General features: G+C 48.6%; 1 protein-coding gene and 1 long non-coding RNA gene across 2 annotated transcripts; one reads left to right on the forward strand and one right to left on the reverse strand.

The window, feature by feature from the left end:
* Positions 1 to 11,705: 11,705 nt before the first annotated feature.
* Positions 11,706 to 15,879, reverse strand: LOC112672561 (uncharacterized). Its single transcript, XR_007406856.1, has 2 exons — positions 15,630 to 15,879; positions 11,706 to 15,371 (listed from the first exon to the last, which is right to left on the reverse strand). It is a non-coding gene; the product is annotated as an uncharacterized LOC112672561 (long non-coding RNA).
* Positions 15,880 to 16,639: 760 nt separating this feature from the next.
* Positions 16,640 to 18,368, forward strand: NANOS1 (nanos C2HC-type zinc finger 1). The gene has a single exon (XM_025467387.3). The coding sequence runs from the start codon at positions 16,640 to 16,642 to the stop codon at positions 17,513 to 17,515; it is 876 nt and encodes a 291-aa protein (XP_025323172.3). The 3' UTR covers positions 17,516 to 18,368.
* Positions 18,369 to 19,965: the final 1,597 nt, after the last annotated feature.

Consider the following 19,965-nt stretch of genomic DNA (forward strand, 5'->3'; position numbering starts at 1 on the left):
AGCCTCCAGGGAGGCAATTCCATCACCCTGAACCTTTCCCAGAGCTAGGGCAAGTATAGATGACAGGACAGCATGACATGCCCAGCAGGAAGGCAGTCTACTGAGACCAGGGAGGAAAACCTCAGGAGAGTCAGGGCCCATGTGCTGAGAGCACTGGCTTTAGAACCTATCAACCTGGGATCAAAGTCCCTTCCAGCCCTCACTGGCCATGTGACCTTGGATGTGTTCATTCCCTCTCTGAGCCTCACCCTCCATATCTATAAAATGAGATTATCCACAACACCTGTTGGAGATTAAATTAGGTAACAGGGTAGAGCTCTTAGCACAGTGCTGGACACATTATTCATAATCAATCATTATTTACCTGGTGGTTTTGAGAAAGGAAAGATAGCACATAAGTGAATATAGGCACATGATAGACACACCACAAACCAGTCTATGTGTTAATCATTTTTAAACCATACATAGCTTGCCTTCTTAAACAGATAATTCAGAATTAATGGCACCAAATGATTATATCCTGCCCCCATGTAGTAATATCTATAGAGATGACTGGATGCACATTGGGTTATTTGTACAAATGCTAAATGGCTCAATCCAAGCTGGCTCCATTCTAACAGTGCCCATATGAGCTTTTTTTTACAGTTTGCTGGTCTCCTCCCTCAGTGTCAGGTTCTCTGTTTTCAACATCACTACCTCCTCCATCACCACTAGCTTATGGTCTGAGCTGAGAAACCAGATAAAAGGGCTTGTGACAAATGTGCGTAAAGTACGAGTTAATAGGTTCTCAGAGAGGACTCGACTCTTCTGCACAGCAAAAATGCTTTTGTAGAACTCTGAGATAGTTACCCAAGGCATCCTACTCAATTCCCACTCTTCGGCCTCATCCTGGATGGCTGAGGTTTTGGGAGTCAGACCCCTAGCAAAGTGACCATTCTTATGCTCATCTGATGTGACTGTTATTATTTTTTTTTAATTTTTATTCATTTATGATAGTCACACACACAGAGAGAGAGAGGCAGAGACACAAGCAGAGGGAGAAGCAGGCTCCATGCACCAGGAGCCCGACGTGGGACTCGATCCCGGGTCTCCAGGATCGCGCCCTGGGCCAAAGGCAGGCACCAAACCGCTGCACCACCCAGGGATCCCTAATGTGACTGTTAACATGGGGAGTGCTTCAAGATGTTTTACATATGTGTGTAATGATCAGCACTGGAATGACTGCCATCTTCCTTTAGTACTTTTCTAGAAATTAGAGATTTCATCCGAGTTGAACTAAAGCCTCTGATGTGCTGGGTTTCTTGTTCCAGCCCAGAAGGACACTCTGAGGACAACGAGGAAGTCATCCCAAGGACAGCCAGCCAACTAGTGGCCTCTTCAAGACAGCTTGTGTTTCCAAATCACATGATCATCACTCGGCTCCTCACTCACTGTTCACAGGCTTGCTCCTCAGTGCCTTTATCCTGCACTCACGGAGTTTCCTATAGCCAGCGACATTTGCAAAGTTCATACTGTGCCAGGCCCTAGGATGGGCACCAGGGTCCTTGCCTCCAGAAGCCTCCATCTGGCGAGGGGAGCAGACAGGTAGCAGAATAATCCTACCATGTGATCAGGATATAGCAGGTACAAAGTCCTTGGGCCTTCAGAAGAAAGTGACCAGCTCTCCCCCTGTAGGAAAGAGGGAAGCTTTACCAAAGTGGGGACATTCGAGCTGAGCTTTGAATGCCAAATAGGAGGGAAGAGAGGTCCCAGTTGAGCAAACAGCTTGAGAAAAGGCACAGGGATGTGAACATTCACAGCTTGTGTGGAGCTGAGGGAGAGCTGGGGCAGAGGCTGAGGCCAGCATCCAACAAGCATCACAGACACAGTCCAAGCAGGACCAGGAGAAGACACAGGAATCTCCTCGGTCTCTTACTTATTGGCTGGAGCCAATCCCAGGAAATCCTCGGTCCTCCTTTAAGATTCAGGAACTCAACGTTCCTTCTGAGCCAGGTCCACCCTAGACCCAGGCAGACCTTCCAGAGTCTGTGACCACCTGCTAGAGGCAGCACGTGTGGACAGGCTCCGAGCCCCGAGTTCACGTTTCCACAGAGCAGCTGATCCTCTGGCCAAATAGGCTAAAAATAATCTTGGGTAGATTTCCAGACCAGACTCTGACGCATTCAAACCAAAAAGACTCAAAGACTTTGCACAGTTGATGAAAACTAAAATATCAACAGGCTGTTCCAGCTCTCAGAGCACTTTGCCCAATCAGTGATTCAGCAAGAGATATTTGTTCACTGAGCACCTGCCAGGCACAGGAGGAGGGCCGGGAGTTTGACACCATCCCTTAAATAAACCAGGGTTCGTCTGTTCAGCAGCTAAAAAGAGTGAGGTGACTCTATATATACTGACCTGGAAAGCTCCTAAGACACATTAAATGTTAAAAAAAGCAAATTGCAGAGCAATATATAGGATCACAGATACACTAAATCTAAAAGAGGGTGTACATGTGTCCATATAATGCATGGCCAAAGAGCTGCAATACCTCCCAACAACCCCATGCAGTAGTATTATTAACCCCATTTTGCAGACGAAATTAAGTTCTGTGAGGTTAGGTAATTTGACCATATGGCTAGTAAACTGTGGGTCTGGGGCACCTGGTGGCTAAGCAGCTGGGTGTCTGCCTTCGGCTCAGTTAGGATCGAGTCCCACATCAGGCTCCCTGCTCCTAGGGAGCCTGCTTCTCCCTCTGCCTATGCGTCTCTCTGTCTCTCATGAATAAATAAAATCTTTAAAAAAAAAAAAAAAACAACTGTGGAACTGGGATATAATAACAACACCACCAAGATTCATAGGCAAATTTTCTAAAAGAACTGAAATAATACACATAAACTCATTCATTCATTCAACCAACATGAATTGAACATCTACTGTGTGCCTGACACTACTTCGAACTCTGGAGATAAAATGTTGAAGAATACTGGAGCCCTTGGCTGACTCAGCCGGTAGAGCTTGCAACTCTTGATCTCAGGGTCTTGAGTTCGAGCCCCACCTTGGGTATGGAGCCTACTTTATTTTTTTTTTTAAGATTTTATTTATTTATTCATGAAAGACACAGAGAGGGAGAGAGGCAGAGACACAGGCAGAGGGAGAAGCAGGCTCCATGCAGGGAGCCTGATGTGGGACTCGATTCTGGAACTCCAGGATCATGCCCTGGGGCAAAGGCAGGCACTAAGCCACTGACCCACCCAGGGATCCCTGGAGCCTACTTTAAAAAAAAATAAAAAAATAAAAAAATAAAAAATAAAAATAAAAAGTACAAATGACGTTCCTAGTCTCATGACACTTCTATTCAGGGGTTGCCTCTGGGATGAAAATGACAGAGGGTAGGAGTTGGAGAGACAAAGGAAAGTATCTGCTTATTTATACTGTTCTGAGTTTTTCAAAATAGGAATTAACTCTATTTGAATAACTAAGCTGTGTTTGTAAGATTTTCACCGAAAAGGTCCTTTTGCCATTGGATGTATTTATTCTTCGGGCCTACTGTCTAACTGCTAAGTGCTTGTTTCTGACAAGTTTTGCTCATTTATTTTCTTGAATTAAAATTCAATTTAGTGGGCAGCCCCGGTGGCTCAGCGGTTTAGCGCCGCCTTCAGCCCAGGGTGTGATCCTGAAGTCCCAGGATCGAGTCCCGCATTGGGCTCCCTGCGTGGAGCCTGCTTCTTCCTCTGCCTGTGTCTCTGCCTCTCTCTGTGTGTCTCTAATGAATAAATAATCAAATCTTTAAAAAAATAATAATAATAAAATAAAATAAAATTCAATTTAGTTAACATATAGTGTATTATTGGTTTCATGGGTATAATTTCGTGATTCATGAGTTGTCTATAACACCTGGTGCTCATTACATAAAATGCCCTCCTATTAAGCAGACCCAACACCTTGATAAGTTTGGTTTAAATTATTAGAACAGTACTGTGCATTTCAGAAAAGATCTAGGGGTGCCTGACTGGCTTGGTCGGTGGAGCTGAGACTCTTGATCTCGGGTTTTAAATTTGAGCCCCACATTGGGTGTAGAGATTAAATAAAATATTTTTTAAAAAAAGAAAAGAAAAAGAAAAAACAGAGAAGTAAACTACAGATCTATACCACCTGGGGAGACCTTGTTAGGTACCTGCCAGTGTGTGAAATCTTTTACACACACCGTCTAAGTCTGACGCAGCTATGCTATGAGGTAAGAACTACAGGCATTTTATAGACCATTTCTCTTTGCTTGAACTCCTGACTACATCTTAGGTTGTTTCCTTTGAATAGATTCCTAGAAGTCAAAGCATTGATCCAATGGGTACACATTTGAGGCTCTCTTTTCATTAAAGTTTTTATTTATTTATTTAAGTAATCACTACACCCAATATAGGGTTCAAACTCCCAGCCCTGAGATCAAGAGTCGCACATTCTTCTGAACCAGCCAGGCGCCCCTATTTGAGGCTTCTTAGTAGATAATGCCAAATGGCTCTCAAAAAAAAAAAAAAAAAAAAGTAACTTTCCAATGAAAATATTACAAATAAATTTATTTTTTAATAATAAATTTACTTTTTATCGGTGTTCAACTTGCCAACATACAGAATAACACCCAGTGCTCATCCCATCAAGTGGCCCCCACTTGAGTATTTGAGATAATTTCATCATTAATGTTCTCTGGTCTGTGCCTGACCTATTTCTTTTTAAGATTTTATTTATTTATTCATGAGAGACACACAGAGAGAGAGAGAGGCAGAGACAGGCAGAGAGAGAAGCAGGCTCCATGCAGGGAGCCCGATGTGGGACTAGATCCCTGGACTCCAGGATCACGCCCCACGGCCAAAGGCAGGCGCTAAATGGCTGAGCCACCCAGGGATCCCTCAATGGAAGTTTTAGAACTGGCTTTCAAATTTGACACACAAAGTTAGGATTTTGATAGGAATAGTATTGAATCTATAGATGAATTTGGAAGAACTGACTTTATAATAGTGAATTTTCTAATACACAAACATAGCTTCTCTTCCCTATTTATGTTTTCCTTAAGGTCTTTTCATAAAATTTATAGTTGTCTCCATAGAGGTCTTGTACATACGTTATTAGATTACTAGAATTATTTTTTTTCCTTGAATAGAACTTATCTGTAAAGTCATATAGACCTTGTGTTTTCTTTACGGGGGAGTTCTTTGTGCTAGTATAAATGATCTTTTATCATTTATGTTATTGGCAATCTGCCAACATTTCTGTTTCTGTTCATCTAATAAAATGTAATTAATTTTTGTAAGTTGATTTTGTGTCTAGCAAACTTTACTAAAGTTTCTTATTCTAACAATTTATTGTAGCTCCTTCAGTATTTTTCTACACAGAAAAACCATGTGACCTGTAAATATAGTAGTTTTATTTCTTCCTTCCTGAACTTTATAATGTTAATTCTGTTTCTTACCATACTATACCAGCTAGAGCCTCTGAGACTTCCAATACAATATGAGATAGAAACTCAAGTACAATATTCGCTATTCCATTTTTGTAGACATGGTTTATCACTTAAGGAAATCTTATTCTAGTTTTCCAAGAGTTTGGATCATAACCATACGTTAAATTTTATCAAATGCTTTTTCAGCATCTATTTTGGTGGTCACATTTTTTCTCTTTTAATATGTTAATGTGAATTACATGAATGACTTCTTTAAACCAACATCTCATTTCTGAAGTAAATCCATCTTGGACCTGATAAATTACCTTTTTTTTTCATTACTGGATGGGGTTAGCTGGTATTTTGCTTCAGATTTTTGCATGTATGTTCACAATTGAATGAGGCTTGTCATTTTCCCTTCTTATGCTTGTTTTATATCAGGTTCCACTAGCCTTGTAAAATAAATTAGAAAATGGTTATTTTTTTCTACACTCTAGGATGGTTTGTGTAGAAGTGAAATTATTTATTCCTTGAATAACAGAACTTATGTTTAAAGTCAATGGGAGAAAAAAAGATAAATCAACTGGATCTGTTATTATGTGAGAATATTTTTAAATTCTGATTCAATTTATATAAATGTTGTGGAACAATCGAGGTTTTTAAATTCTTCTTGGGGTGACCAGGTAGCTCAATCAGTTAGGCATCTGATTCTTGACTTCAGCTCAGGTCTTGATTTCAGGGAGCAAGATCCAGCCCCCTGTCGGGCTCTGTGCTTAGTGCAGAATGTGCTTGAGATTCTCTCTTTCCCTCTGTCCTTCCTCCCCTCAAATACATACATAGTATTGAATCTATAGATGAATTTGGAAGAACTGACTTTATAATAGTGAATTTTCTAATACACAAATATAGTATCTTCTTGATACATACATTATTCTTGAGTTCTTGTTTTCCACCAATTTTTCCACTTCACATGTATTTTCAGATTTATGAAGCATCAAGTCACAAAACTGTTGATTTGCATCATCTTTTATTCTTGATAAATCCTGCCAAATTAATTGTATTAGTCTTTTATAAGAATCCACTGCTTAAAAAAAAAAAAGAATCCACTGCTTAGCTCTGTCAGCCATCTATCATATCTTCATTCCCCCATTTCATCAATTCCTTCACTTATCTGTATTATATTCCCTCCTAGTTATAGTTTGCTGTTGATTTCTAATGAAATGGAACTGTGGCCAGAAAATTCGATGTGACACCAATCCTATCAAATTTGTTAATACTTGGTTGATGGCCCAGAATCCGGTCAACTTTTATAAATGCGCTATGAGTGCTGGAAAAGAATGTAAATTCTGCAATTATTGAAAGCAGTGTTTACATACGATTTTATAGAATGACATGTATATATGTAGGTACCTATAAACATACAAAGTCAAGCTTGTTAATTGTCATTCAAATCTCCTATATCCTTATTGATATTTCATCAGTTTTTCATTTATATGCTTTTAGGTTAAATTACTAGGTATATGCTAGTTTATTTTTTTTTAATTTTTATTTATTTATGATAGTCACAGAGAGAGAGAGAGGCAGAGACATAGGCAGAGGGAGAAGCAGGCTCCATGCACCGGGAGCCTGACGTGGGATTCGATCCCGGTTCTCCAGGATCGTGCCCTGGGCCAAAGGCAGGCGCTAAACCGCTGCACCACCCAGGGATCCCAGTATATGCTAGTTTAGAATTGTTCTATGTTCCTGGTAAATAGAACTGTTTACATTACATAGCCACCCTCCTATCTCTAGTAAAGCTTTTTGCCATAAAGCCTATTTGCCTGCTATTGGCACAGCTATGTCAGCTTCCTTTTCAGCATCTCTTGGAACTTCTTCTTATCCTTTTACCTTTAAGCTTTCTGCATCCTTACATTTTATTTGTGTTTGTTACAGAGGATATATAGCTGTTGTTTTAAGTAGGTTTCACGCCCACCATGGAGTCCAACATGACCTGAACTCATGACCGTGAAATTGAGACCTGAATTGAGATCGAGGCGGCGGACACCTAGCGAACTGAGCCACCCAGGCACCCCTAATAGTGGTTTTTTTTTTTCCGGTCTGGAATTTTGTATTTTAATATTTCGTCCATTTACTTTAAGTAATTTTATGTTTGGATTTATTTCAACCATCTTACTGTATACTTCCAATTTGTTCTACCATTTCCATGATGATTTTCCTTCTGTCCTGCTTTCTTCTGTCATGATTATTTTTCCTCATCCCATTTCTTTACCTCTACTGTTATACCCTCTATCTTTTTAACTGGCTCCCTATATACATATATGTATGTATATATACACCTAACCTATCAAAATCTAAATTTAATGAACACTGATGTTCAGAATTTTTTCAAGATGGTCCATGGCATGGGAGACGGACAGAACAATCGGTGTGGAGATGTGATTTGTCATATATTAAAGGCAAATTGGGTGAGAGTCCTTTATACTGTGACCTTTACTTTTGTAACGCTTGAAATTTTCCATAAGTTAAAGAATATCACAGTTGTCAGTATCTTTGCCCTCCTCCTGAGCAAGACAAGGATTGTAGGGCATTTGCTCCAGTTGGTCTCCCTGATATAGATGCTGCTGCTGGGTTTTTTTGTTGTATTTGGCTGTTTGTTTTGCTTGACTTAACCGCAAATTAAGTGACATCATCATCACTATTATTTTAAGTTTGTTTCGAGTACATGACATACACTTCTTCCTTTGCTCACCATTCTCTCCTGTAATTCAGACCTTTCCATCTGCCTGAGGGGCGCGCAAACACACACACACACACACACACACACACTCATCCACCCTGTGTAGGGCCCCCCCACAGGCCACAGCTTCTCCTGCAGTCTGTCAGGTCCTGAGTGTCAAAGGAAACCTCAATTTACCAGCTCAGCTGACCTCCGGATATGCTAAGGTCTGGGGACTCATGACATTCTCTGCTAAGGGGCCCCTCTGGGAGGGGGTATAATAATGGCCCCAGAAAATGTCCTATCCTAATTCCCAGTCCCTGAGAATATGTTATCTTACCTGGTAAGGGGGAATTAAGTTGCTCATTAGATGGTGTTGAAATGGGGAGATTAGCCTGGATTATCGGGGTGGGTCCACTGTCATCACACAGTGGAAGACAGAGGCAGAATTAAAAACTGAGATGGCTGGTGAGAGGGACTTAACCTGCTGTTGAAAAAGGCTTTGAAAAAGGAAGGAGGCCCTGAGCCCAAGGAACGCAGGCAGCCTCTGGAAATGGCAAGGAAACAGATTGTTCCTGAGAGCTTCCAACCCTGCAGATACCTTGATCGTAGCCCACTGAGACCCATTTCAGACTTCTGACCTCCAGGACGGTAAGAAAGGAAGTCTTTGCTGTTTCAAGCCTCTATGTTGGTGGTACTTTGTTACAGCAGCAATAGGAAGCTAATAGGCCTCCCACCGAAGCATCACCACCACCTGTTTGCTGTGTCTGCTCCTTGAGATCAGAAGGATGTCAGTCTCATCCACCACTCAGTCCCAGGCCTTGCTGGTGAACACATAAACTTTGGAGCTAGATAGGGCCAAGAAACCACGCAGGCCATCCAATTATCTCAAGTGAGAGAAAACTGAAGTCCAGAGAAAGGAAATGACTTGCTCAAGGCTACTCAGTTTATACCATCCTAGGCCATCACCCCACTTTCTGCTTACTAAGCCAGAGACGCCCCAGGACAGACACCACTGCCAACTCTTCATCATGGATGGGCATTGTCAGGGCACAAGCAATCCCTAGGGAACTCGGGACAGCTGGGAAAATATTATTAAGTATAAGCCAGGTGTGACCAGGAGAAGATGTTTAAAATGACTTGAGCAATCTTAAAAACGTTAAGCCCAACAGAGATGTTGATCCACCTATAATCCAAGAGCAGACCCGTGCCAGACACCTACCTGGTCAGCTCAGTTAGAGAGATGCTTTCACCTGAAGCTTTCAAAAGGCCCCATGGGCACCTAGCTAATGGCAAACTTGAGGCCTGCATTCGAGAAGCTTAGCATTTCATGTTTCTGCCTAGAGCCAAAGTGTTGGGCTTTGGGCAAATTAAAAGGTACTTCTTCCACAAGACATCTTTACCCATCTGTCAGGAAAATTGTCATATCAATGCCATTAGAAAAAGATACTTTACTCTGTATCTACCAGAAAACTATTTGAGATTCACTGATACATATTACCACATCTATGAAATAAAAGGTACCCCCTTGGAGGGGGAGCCCTTGTGCAGTGCACAACCTGCAGAAACAGACACAGTAGCTCTGCCTGGCAGTCTGGTCTCATCCCCTTCTCTGACCTTATCTTCCCCCACCCCCACTCCAGCCCTGAGGCCCACTAGAGAACAACCTTGACCTTCTAATGCACCGTTTTATGCATCACTGGAGGACAATCTTGACCTTATAGCTTATCGTTTTATGTATGACTCCTCCACTAGAGGCCCCAGCTTTTACGCCTCCCCTTTTGCAGACGCTAGGCGTTGAAGATGAGCCAGAGAAGGCCGAAGGTCCCATTGAGGGAAACACCTGAGATGGGAGGCAGGATTTGTGAATTCTAACCAAATGAATGTCCACGGGCCAGGAGATGGTAGAGGCCCACAGCACACAGAGAAATCCCACCCACTAACTAGCTGGGAGAAGCTGAGTAGTACACTCTTTAAGCTCCCCCAAACCTCATTTTCCTTTCTGTGAAATGAGTATCACTGCAGAATGTGGGACCCAGGAAATTTAACAAAAATCCCCTACCCCTGGACAAGCAGAGCAGGACTGATTCCATTTTGTGCTACACCTGCCACCTCCCCTATGACCCCCACATGACCTGCTTATGGCTTAAGGCGCGGCCCCACCCTAGTCAAGCCGCTGGGCACACCCTAATCGGAAATCGGCTCATAACAATGTAACCCTGCTTAGTGCCCGTCAAAACCGCGCGGCCGATTCTGACCAAAGTAATAGGCCAGCTCAAGTGGATCCTACAGGGTAAGGTGTAATTCAATCAGGCCACCTGCGTGTGGACCGACACGACTGTGCAACTTTGTGTGTATCCCATGGGCCACTGGCCCCTACAAAGCTGCTCCGCTGTGTCGGGTATACTTGGACCCAAGCTCGAGCTTGTAAATAAACCCTCGTGTGTTTGCATCGGTGTCGGCTCCTTGGTGGTTTCTCGGATTCGCAATCTTGGGCACAACACAGAACTGCTGGTAAGGTCCAAGGAAGACAGGAGTTCATGCTTAGTACCTCGAAAGAGCTCCATACCTGTGAGCTGCTGTTAGTACTATTACTCCCGGCATCATCATCCGCCCGAGATATCTGCCCTCTGGGCTGTCAGTCTTCCAGGCGTCTGCTGCTTTAAACAAAACTGGGACAATCTGGGGGTTTTTAAGAGGAGACCATGTGGCTGGGAGGAGTGGGGTGGGGAGTGTTACAAAGAGAAAGCATTACTCACTGTACCAAAGTACTTGCTACCGGATAAATAGAGAAGTCTAACCTCTTTCAACTGGAGTTAGTTTTCTTGGGGGACAATCTCTGTCATGCAGCGGAATGAGCCCAGTTTTACCCCTGGCGGCTCCTTGCACCGCCTTCTCCTAGCTGGCCTCCTCCACCCCCTTGGTCCTAAAAGTCGCACAGCCAGAGTACGACCAGGTACTTCCAAGTAGGGACAAATCCCAGCTTTGGAGTGAGAGGGACACAAGTTCTGAGCTGAGCCCTGCTGGTCAAGAGTCACACAACCCTTCATCTGCCCCAGGAGGGCAATCACAGACCCTGCCTCATGCGGCAGTTGTGCAGCACGTGGAGAGGGGGGTTGCATGAGGCAATGCTGTAAAGCACCTGGTCTGAAGGGGGTAGCCCATTGGTCTCAGCTGGGAGACTTTGGCCCAAGACAGGGCAGATGGCAGAAGAGACACTGCAAAGCAAAGCTCCTGCTCCCCGTTCCTTTGGTTTCTTCCCACCCCTGCCCATATGCCACAATTCTGACACGGCTGTCAGCTCCACGTGGCCAGAGCAGCGAATCGTACCTTTTCGACAGAATTATCAAATGCATTTTTTTTTTCCACTTTACTACGTGTTTCAAATGGAATGAATTCAGCTGCAAGTAAAATACCTGAGTGGCAATGACTGAGACAATAAAGTTGTTTGATTGTTTTGTGTAACAAGCCACCAAATCATCCACAGAAATGGCCTTGAGGCTTTTTTTTTTTAACAACTTTTCCGAGGGCACCTGAGTGGCTCAGTTAAGTGCCTGACTCTTGATCTCGCCTCAGGTCTTTTTTTTTTTTTTTTAAGAATTATTTATTTATTTATTCATGAGAAACAGAGAGAAAGGGGCAGAGACACAGGCAGAGGGAGAAGCAGGCTCCATGCAAGGAGCCTGATGTGGGACTCGATCCCAGGTCTCCAGGATCACACCCCGGGCTGCAGGCAGCGCCAAACCACTGCGCCACCGGGGCTGCCGTCACCTCAGGTCTTGATCTCACAGTCACGAGTTCGAGCCCCACAGCGAGGCGACACGTGGAGTCTACTTAATGAATAAATAAAATAGCTTTTCTGGTCAGCCATCCCCAGTGTGCCAGCTTCTTGTCCTCAGGACTTATCACCTCGGGGCTGCCTCGGCTCCATAACCTGCCAGTGGCTCAAAGAAAGGGAAGCCCATGGTCTTTGTTTCTTTTTCTTTTTTTAATTCTTAAAAAAATTTATTTATTCATGAGAGACACAGGCAGAGAGAGAAGCAGGCTCGCTCTGGGGAGCCCGATGTGGGACTTGATCCCAGGACCCCAGCATCAGGCCCTGAGCCAAAGGCATACGCTCAACCACGAGCTGCCCTGGCATCCCTGTTTCTTTTTCTTTTTAAATGAAGGAGCAAATTCCCTCCCAGAGTCGTCGAACAGACCTCCCCTTACATTTCAGGGACCAGAACTGGGTCACCAGCCCCCTCCTAAACCAATCATGCCCAGGGGAAATGAGATATGTCTGGCTGGATTACACCTGTCACAGCTCAACCCCGGAGGCCAAGGGAGGGACTCATCTGGAATTGGAGTAACAGGCAGAAGGGTAAAGTGCCTGCCACTTTATATGATGAGCCCCTCGAGGATCAGAGGAAGGAGTGGGAACCCAGAGTGGTTAAGTCCCTCCTCCAAGGCCACATGTGACTTTGCAGAAGGGCAAGGATGAAAATACGGCCAGCAGCTCAAGAAGCTTCTTCCACTTCAGCACAGTGCCTCTCGACTAACTATAGCTCACTCGAAGCCTCTGAAGGACAGAAGCCCCACCGCCAGGACTCCCTGAGCTTGGCCACAGGCATGATATGGCCAAAGTCAACCCTGTTAGAGAAGAGAGCCCCCAGGGCACCCAAATGTGCCCAACCCACATACAAGCCCCAAAGCTGGGGGAGCCAAAGCACCTCCTGCCCCAGAAAGAGCTTGGCAGGCAAGTGGGCAGGAACCCAGAGCCTGACCAACAGCATCTCTGTAGAGGCCTGGACCCCTGCCAAGCCGTCCCATTCCCCAGAGCTGACCTCATATTTCTGAAGATCCTCAAGACTCTCAGGCTGGGGGCTGGGAGCCCTGCAGAGAGGTGGGAATGTAGAATCCAAGAGCCCACCCCACCGCCCACCCCTGTCCTGCCAGGGCCGTCTGCCTGTGTTTTGCAGGCCCCGTTCCAGAAGAAACTGAGCAACACCCTCTATCCTCCGGGATGAGGCCTGTCCCAACCTGCCTTCCTGGCTCCACCAATCAGAGGGTATCTCTTGAAGAAATTTTCACACTCACGCATTTTCTGTCCGTTTTGTTCCAGACTTCTGAAGGGGAACGAAAAACGGGCAGACTTCATCATGGTGCTAAGACCATCTCTGGAGTCCGTTCCGCCACCCCAAGAAGAGCTGAGGAGCTCCTGCCCAGCCGAGATCTGTGCTTAGTGGGAGCAGTAATGGTTTACTAAAGCCACAGGGGGCCCTGGCACCGGCTCTGGCCTTTCTGCGGTAACAGCGAAAGTCCCAGGACACTGAGACCACACGTGCTGGGGAGGAAAAAAAAAAAAAATCCTGGGGCATCCTGGTGACTCAGTGGTTGAGCGCCTGCCTTCGGCTCAGGTTGTGATCCCAGGGTTCTGGGATCAAGTCCTGCCTCGGGCTCCTCGCAGGGAGTCTGCTTCTCCCTCTGCCTATGTCTCCGCCTCTGTGTCTCTCACAAATAAAATCTTAAAAAAAAAAATCCTTCATGCACTCTGCCTCCACTTCCAGACATTCTTTCCAGGAAAGACATTGTTTTCCAAACAGCTTACGGTGGGCAAGGCAGATGGCAGATAAGGGGAGCAGCCTGGGGAAAGGGCGAGCCCCCTAGGACACAGGAGCTCCCTTCCACCTCTTTCCGGGGCATCTCTTTGCTGTCATCATGACCTACCCACCCAGCCTGCAGCTCCATAGCAAGGCATTTGCTCTTACCCTTCTTCACTTAAAAGTTTTAATTCCACCTTGTAAACCAAACCAAACAAATAAGAAACCCCCACCAAGGGCTAAAAATCATGTGGGAGAGGAAAGGTCTCACTGACTAGCCATGCTCTCTTTGGCCCGACCAAGGGGAAGCCGGCACAGCAGCTGGCAGTTTTCAACCTTCCTTACACAAGTTTTTCTGAGAACAGTGGCTCCCACTCCTCAGAGCTGAAAAGTCTGTGTACCTTGAAAGTATGCGAGCTGCAGGGCTGTGCGAACCGAGTAGAATTTTCCATTTATAGAATAATAATCTTCATACCACTCTAGGGGCCGGTGTTCTCGTGGTAAGAGCTCAGAGCTCCGTGTCAGCAAACCTGCCACGCTTCTGCGGGCTCTTTTTATTTATTTTTGGTGGGAGAGGGGGAGGGGGAAAAAAAGGAATGACTTTTTAGCTTGAGTGCCAACACAAACTTGAGAAAGGAACTGGGTTGGCAAGTGCAGAGTATTACTGCCTGGTTTCATGACTTAAATCAACCGTTAGCGAGTAGGAGGTGAGGAAGAGGCTGAGAAACATATCTTCAAGCCTAAACGCAGACAGGTGGCCAGAACAGGCATCATGTGACTGCCCGAGTCCTTCCCTGTGCCTGCCACCTGGCTTCTGGATTGCTCCCTGAGGGCAGGGGTCCAAGCAAAAGGCAAATGGTCCCATCTCATTTCTCTTCTTCCACATTTGATTTCTGCTGATGCACACACACACACACACACACACACACACACAGACTTGGAGTCTGAAATACCTTCGGGGTCCATGTGTAACAGGAAGGTCACCCAGCCATTCGTCAAAGGGCCTAAGTTCTAGTTCTGGCTGTGACGTATGCACTGTGTGACCTTAAGAAAACCTTCTCTTCTCTGGGTCTCATTCTCTTCATCTATAAAGTAAGGTTGGACTGAATGATCCCACAGGTCCCTTCCACGGCTGACATTGATTCTCTTGTTCATTCTAATGGCAACCGGTGCCAGCATGAGGTTCTGGGCAGCCCCTCTGGGCCATTCTAAACCTGCTGGATGGGGCCAGACCCAAGGGCATAGCCTCCTGCCAAACGAGGGCCGTCAGCACCAGCTGCCCCCACCCCGCAGCCCTGTTTCAATAGCCGGAGCCCACAGCCAGAGCGAGGAAGGAAAGTCCTGATCCGCCCGCCAGTCCCCCGGAACCCTTAAGAAGTCTTCCCAAGGGATCCCCGGGGGGCTCAGCGGTTTGGCGCCTGCCTTTGGCCCAGGGTGTGATCCTGGAGTCCTGGGATCGAGTCCCGCGTCGGGCTCCTTGCATGGAGCCTGCTTCTCCCTCTGCCTGTGTCTCTGCCTCTCTCTGTGTCTCTCTCATGAATAAATAAATAAAATCTTTAAAAAAGGAAAAAACAACTCTTCCCAGTCCCCAAAACCTTTCCTACGCTCCATCTTGTAAAAAGCGTTGTCTCTTCCGAGAAGGGCATGACCACCTCACATCCTCCTAAAAAACAAAACAAAACAAAAAACTTCCAGTTTATCTTCCATTGTTTTCACAAAAATATTGGACTCATTTTAAAGTATCTAACTGTGACGCTGAGCATGCTTTTCTTTTTCAAGCTGCACGTACAGCCTCCCCGACCCCGGGGGTGTGGAGCTCCGCGCACACACACCAATCACGGCCCGAGGGTGGAAGATTTTCTGGCCCGACCCCCTCCCTGCCTAAGTCAGGGGCTCACGGCCACCCCGGCTCTCGGCACACCTGTTGGGAGTCGGCTGCGCGCCTTGGGGAAGTCCTGATGCCTCCACCGCTTCCTAAGGCAAGAACCATAACCTCTCTGAACCTCCGAGGCCGGCGCGAAGCCTTCCCGGGCTGACAGCTCTCCAGGGCGCTGCGCAAGGGGAAGTGAGTGCCTCGAGCGTCGGGCAGCTCCGTCTCCACCACCGCATCCCCAGCGCGCGCCAAATCCTGCCTCTCCGGAGCTTCTCCTGCTGATGCTGGGGCGCGGCGGGGGGGGGGGGGGGGGCTCCTCCGAAGGCTGACCTGGGGCATTCAAGGCGGGAGGTGGGTGCGCGCACCGTGGGGCATCCCCCCATCCCCGTGCCTGCCCGTGTGCTCCGCGACTCTCACCCCCGGGCGGAGGGAGACCCAGGCCTGGCCACCGGCTCCAAACCAAAGCACGGCGCTCGGGCGAAGATGGGCCGCGGCGGCCGGCCCTCCCCTCCCCTCCCCTCCCCTCCCCTCCCCTCCTGTTCCCCGCTCTCCTTTCCCTTCCCTTCCCTTCCCCTCGCAGCCCCGCAGGCAGGACACGCCCCCTCCCGCAGATGGACCAATCGGCGTCCCGAGCGGCGCCCGCGGCGCAGGGGGCTCTGGTCCGCAGCCAATGAGCGCCCGGGCCCGAGGCGGCGCTAAGCCCGCCCCCTCGCGGAGTGAGAGTCGCCGCAGCTGGCGAGGCTGGCGCAGCGCAAGGGGCGCGGGAGCCGCGCGGGCCGGACCGGGGCGCGCGCACCGCCCGCCCGCCCGCCCGCCCGCCGCTGGCGCGCCCGCCTCCGCTCCGCCTCCGTCCGAGGCGCGGGCGGGGAGGCCGGGGCGGGGTAGCGCGGGGGCAGGGCCGCGGCGGCGAGGCCGGGGGAGGAGCGGGGCCCGATAAAAGGCGGCGAGGCGGCCCCACCCCGCGGCAGGCCGGCGGGCAGGCTCGGCGCTTCCCTTCCGTGCGGCCCGCGCCGGCCGCGGGGAGGCGGCGCGCGCGGCCCGCGGCCCGCAGCCCGCCCATGGAGGCTTTCCCCTGGGCGCCCCGCTCGCCCAGCCGCGGCCGCGCCCCCCCGCCCATGGCGCTCGTGCCCAGCGCCCGCTACGTGAGCGCCCAGGGCCCGGCGCACCCGCAGCCCTTCAGCTCGTGGAACGACTACCTGGGGCTCGCCACGCTCATCACCAAGGCGGTGGACGGCGAGCCACGCTTCGGCGGCGAGGGCGGCGGCGGCGCCTCCGCCTCCCCGCCCTCGTCGTCCTCCTCGTCCTGCTGCTCCCCGCACGCGGGGGCGGGGGCCGGGCCCGGGGCGCTGGGGCCGCCCGACGACGACGACGACAGCGACGGCGACGAGCCGGGGTCCCGGGGCCGCTACCTGGGCGGCGCGCTGGAGCTGCGCGCGCTGGAGCTGTGCGCGGGCCCCGCCGAGGCCGGGCTGCTGGAGGAGCGCTTCGCCGAGCTGAGCCCGTTCGCGGGTCGCGCGGCCGCCGTGCTCCTGGGCTGCGCGCCCGCCGCCGCCGCCGCCGCCGCCGCCGCATCCGCATCCGCATCCGCCGAGGTGGCGCCGCGCGAGGAGCGGGCCCCGGCCTGGGCGGCCGAGCCGCGGCTGCACGTCGCCTCCGGGGCGGCCGCCGCCCGACTGCTCAAGCCCGAGCTGCAGGTGTGCGTGTTCTGCCGGAACAACAAGGAGGCGGTGGCGCTCTACACCACGCACATCCTCAAGGGCCCCGACGGGCGGGTGCTGTGCCCGGTGCTGCGCCGCTACACGTGCCCCCTGTGCGGCGCCAGCGGCGACAACGCGCACACCATCAAGTACTGCCCGCTCTCCAAGCCGCCGCCGCCGCCGCCGCCGCCGCCGCGCCCCGCCAGGGACTGCCCGCCCGGGAAGAAGCTGCGCTGAGCGCGCGGGCTCCGGGCCGCCCTCGCCCTCGCCCTCGCCCTCGCCGGGGACAGCCGCGCAGCTCGCCGCCGGGCCGCCCGGGGGCGTGCGGGCGCCTTCCAAAGCCGGCGGCCGCGCGCGACACTTGGCTGCCGGGGAGCCGGGGAGCCCGGACGCTGCGATCCCCGTTTGTCGCTCTCTACTTTCTAGTTTGTGCACATCCGGACGGAGGAGGCGGGGTGTGGATCCCGCTACCTGAGAGGGCAGCTCGATGGCGCCGCTTATTTACTGTAGACGTCCGATCTGTTTGAGATGCGCATCAGGATGCATGGTCTCGATCTGCTCCCTGGATGGTTAGTTTTACCGAGGCACTTTACTAGGTCTAGAATATTTTTTTAAAAGCCTCATAACTGAACTGGAACCTGGCGATTTTATGGAACTGTCGGCAAAATGACTATTTTATTGTTTGGAAACCGTATTTCTTAGTTGTCCTTAATCGGTTACTCGGATTCCAGGTGAAGCAAGCAAGCCCCCCACCCCCACCCCCCGGGGCAGCATCACCGTTTTTGAGAAGTGAAGGTTTAGTAAACTTTCCAGTATTAATTTTGTGTGGGTAATTCCCTCCTTGTGGCTTGTTTCAGTCTTGGCTGGAGGTGTAAAAATGCACAATCTGTAGCAAGTAGAATACGGCTCCTTATCCTTTCATGTACCAGATCTTTTTATGACTGAACTAGCAACTAGCATTTCCACCTTGAAAAATTGTGCCAAGTTATAATCCTATTGTGTATACACTTGGAAATTGGTGCTGTTTAAAAACTTGATTTGTGTATTTATACAGTAACCGTATATATGAATTCATTTATCTTGCCTAGAACTTTGCTACCTGGCCTTTTGTACATGCACACCCACCTCCCCATTTCCCCGGCTCTTTAAAAACATTTGCAACATTAACATCAAAAGGGAGCAGTATTAGTTCACGCTGCTCAATTTCAGAGTTCCCAAGCAGTGTAAAGCTCTTTCCAGCTGTTGCCTCTCAAACTCAAATGAAAGATGCGGTCCTTTGAGCTCCGGAAGGTTAATGTAATAACCTGTGTTCAAGAAGGCTTCACTACGGGCTGTGTCTGGCTTTACACTCAGGCAGTCCTCAAACCAGAACAAGCACGGAAGGAATGGATTGTGGAGTGGGGGGTGAAAACAAGCAACACGGCCTCCCTCGTGCTCCCTTTTTCCCTGAAGACCCTAGTCTGTTTCTGGAATCCCGCCATTTATCCACAATTGGAGATCAGACCTTAGGCAAAACCCTACTTTACTGCCCACCCCTGTTTACAGCCAAGCCAGATGCCACACCGTGGCTTGTAACTACCCTCAGGACAGATACAGGAGGCAAAAACGGAAGTGAATTAGGATGAATGTACATGAAATATACAAAATACATGGCTATCTATCTGAAAACAGTCACAAGTATATAGATTCAAGGAGAATTCAGCTCCTTTATTAGACGTTAGACTGCTTTTACATCAAACAGCTTCCTCCATGGCAGACTGGCTTGAATACTCCCTTGAGCGTATAGAAGATGCCGAGGTGAAGACTGGAAGGCTTTGAGCCTTTTTGGTCAAAGGAAGGGGTGTCAGAACAACGGGGGAGAGGTTCATGCAAAAAGTACACTGGCTAAGAGAAAATCCATTCCTGCTAGTCTAGCCTCAGACCACAGAACTTAAGATGTGACTGGTCTCAAACTTAAGTAGCTTAATAAAACCATGTAATTCTCGTGTTGTGCTAGAAAATGTACCAGTTTAATTTTGGCCTTGGAGAGTTGTCAGGTCAATAGGAATTCCTGTTACCTCTCCTACTGCCCCTTCTACACCTTTTCAAAGATCACCCCAGAAACCAGGTATTCTCTGGACGGAGTAGGCAGGCTAAGTACTTTGTACTTTCAAAGGACCAAACAGTCCTTTGAACAATAGTGTTAACACGGTTTCTAAGGTCTCAGGCATGTGGCTTTGACATACTCAATACAAGGATCCCAAGTGAGATGTGCCTACTATGAATTTGATACTGACACCATCCCTGTTTTACCAAAACTGAACATGTTGAACATAGAGTTCACTTAAGTCTTGAGAGTATCAAGAAAGATATCTGAAAGGCCTTCTACAACTAGTCTGGCAGCCATCATGTTAATTCATTTAAAACAGTCATATCAGCCCCTCTCAAATTTGTCTTTTTCCAGCTAACAAAACATTGGGAGTTAAAACATACACAGAGAATATTACTATGGTTAATCTTCTAGAGATCTCAGGAAAAGTATACTAACCACACTCTAATCCACTTAAGAGCAAACCCAGAACTCTCAATCTAAAACTTTAAATACTTGCAAAATTAAATTTAGGGTATGGGGCACCTGGCTGGCTCAGTGTGACAGGGCACATGACTTGATCTTGGGAGTTTGTGAATCTGAGCCCCACATTGCCAAG

Source organism: Canis lupus, chromosome 28 (assembly GCF_003254725.2).
Source record: "Canis lupus dingo isolate Sandy chromosome 28, ASM325472v2, whole genome shotgun sequence".
NCBI classification, from domain to species: Eukaryota; Metazoa; Chordata; class Mammalia; order Carnivora; family Canidae; genus Canis; species Canis lupus.

Coding starts and splice junctions, on each gene's coding strand:
- NANOS1 (XM_025467387.3), top strand. CDS start 16,640: ATGGAGGCTTTCCCCTGGGCGCCCCGCTCGCCCAGCCGCGGCCGCGCC.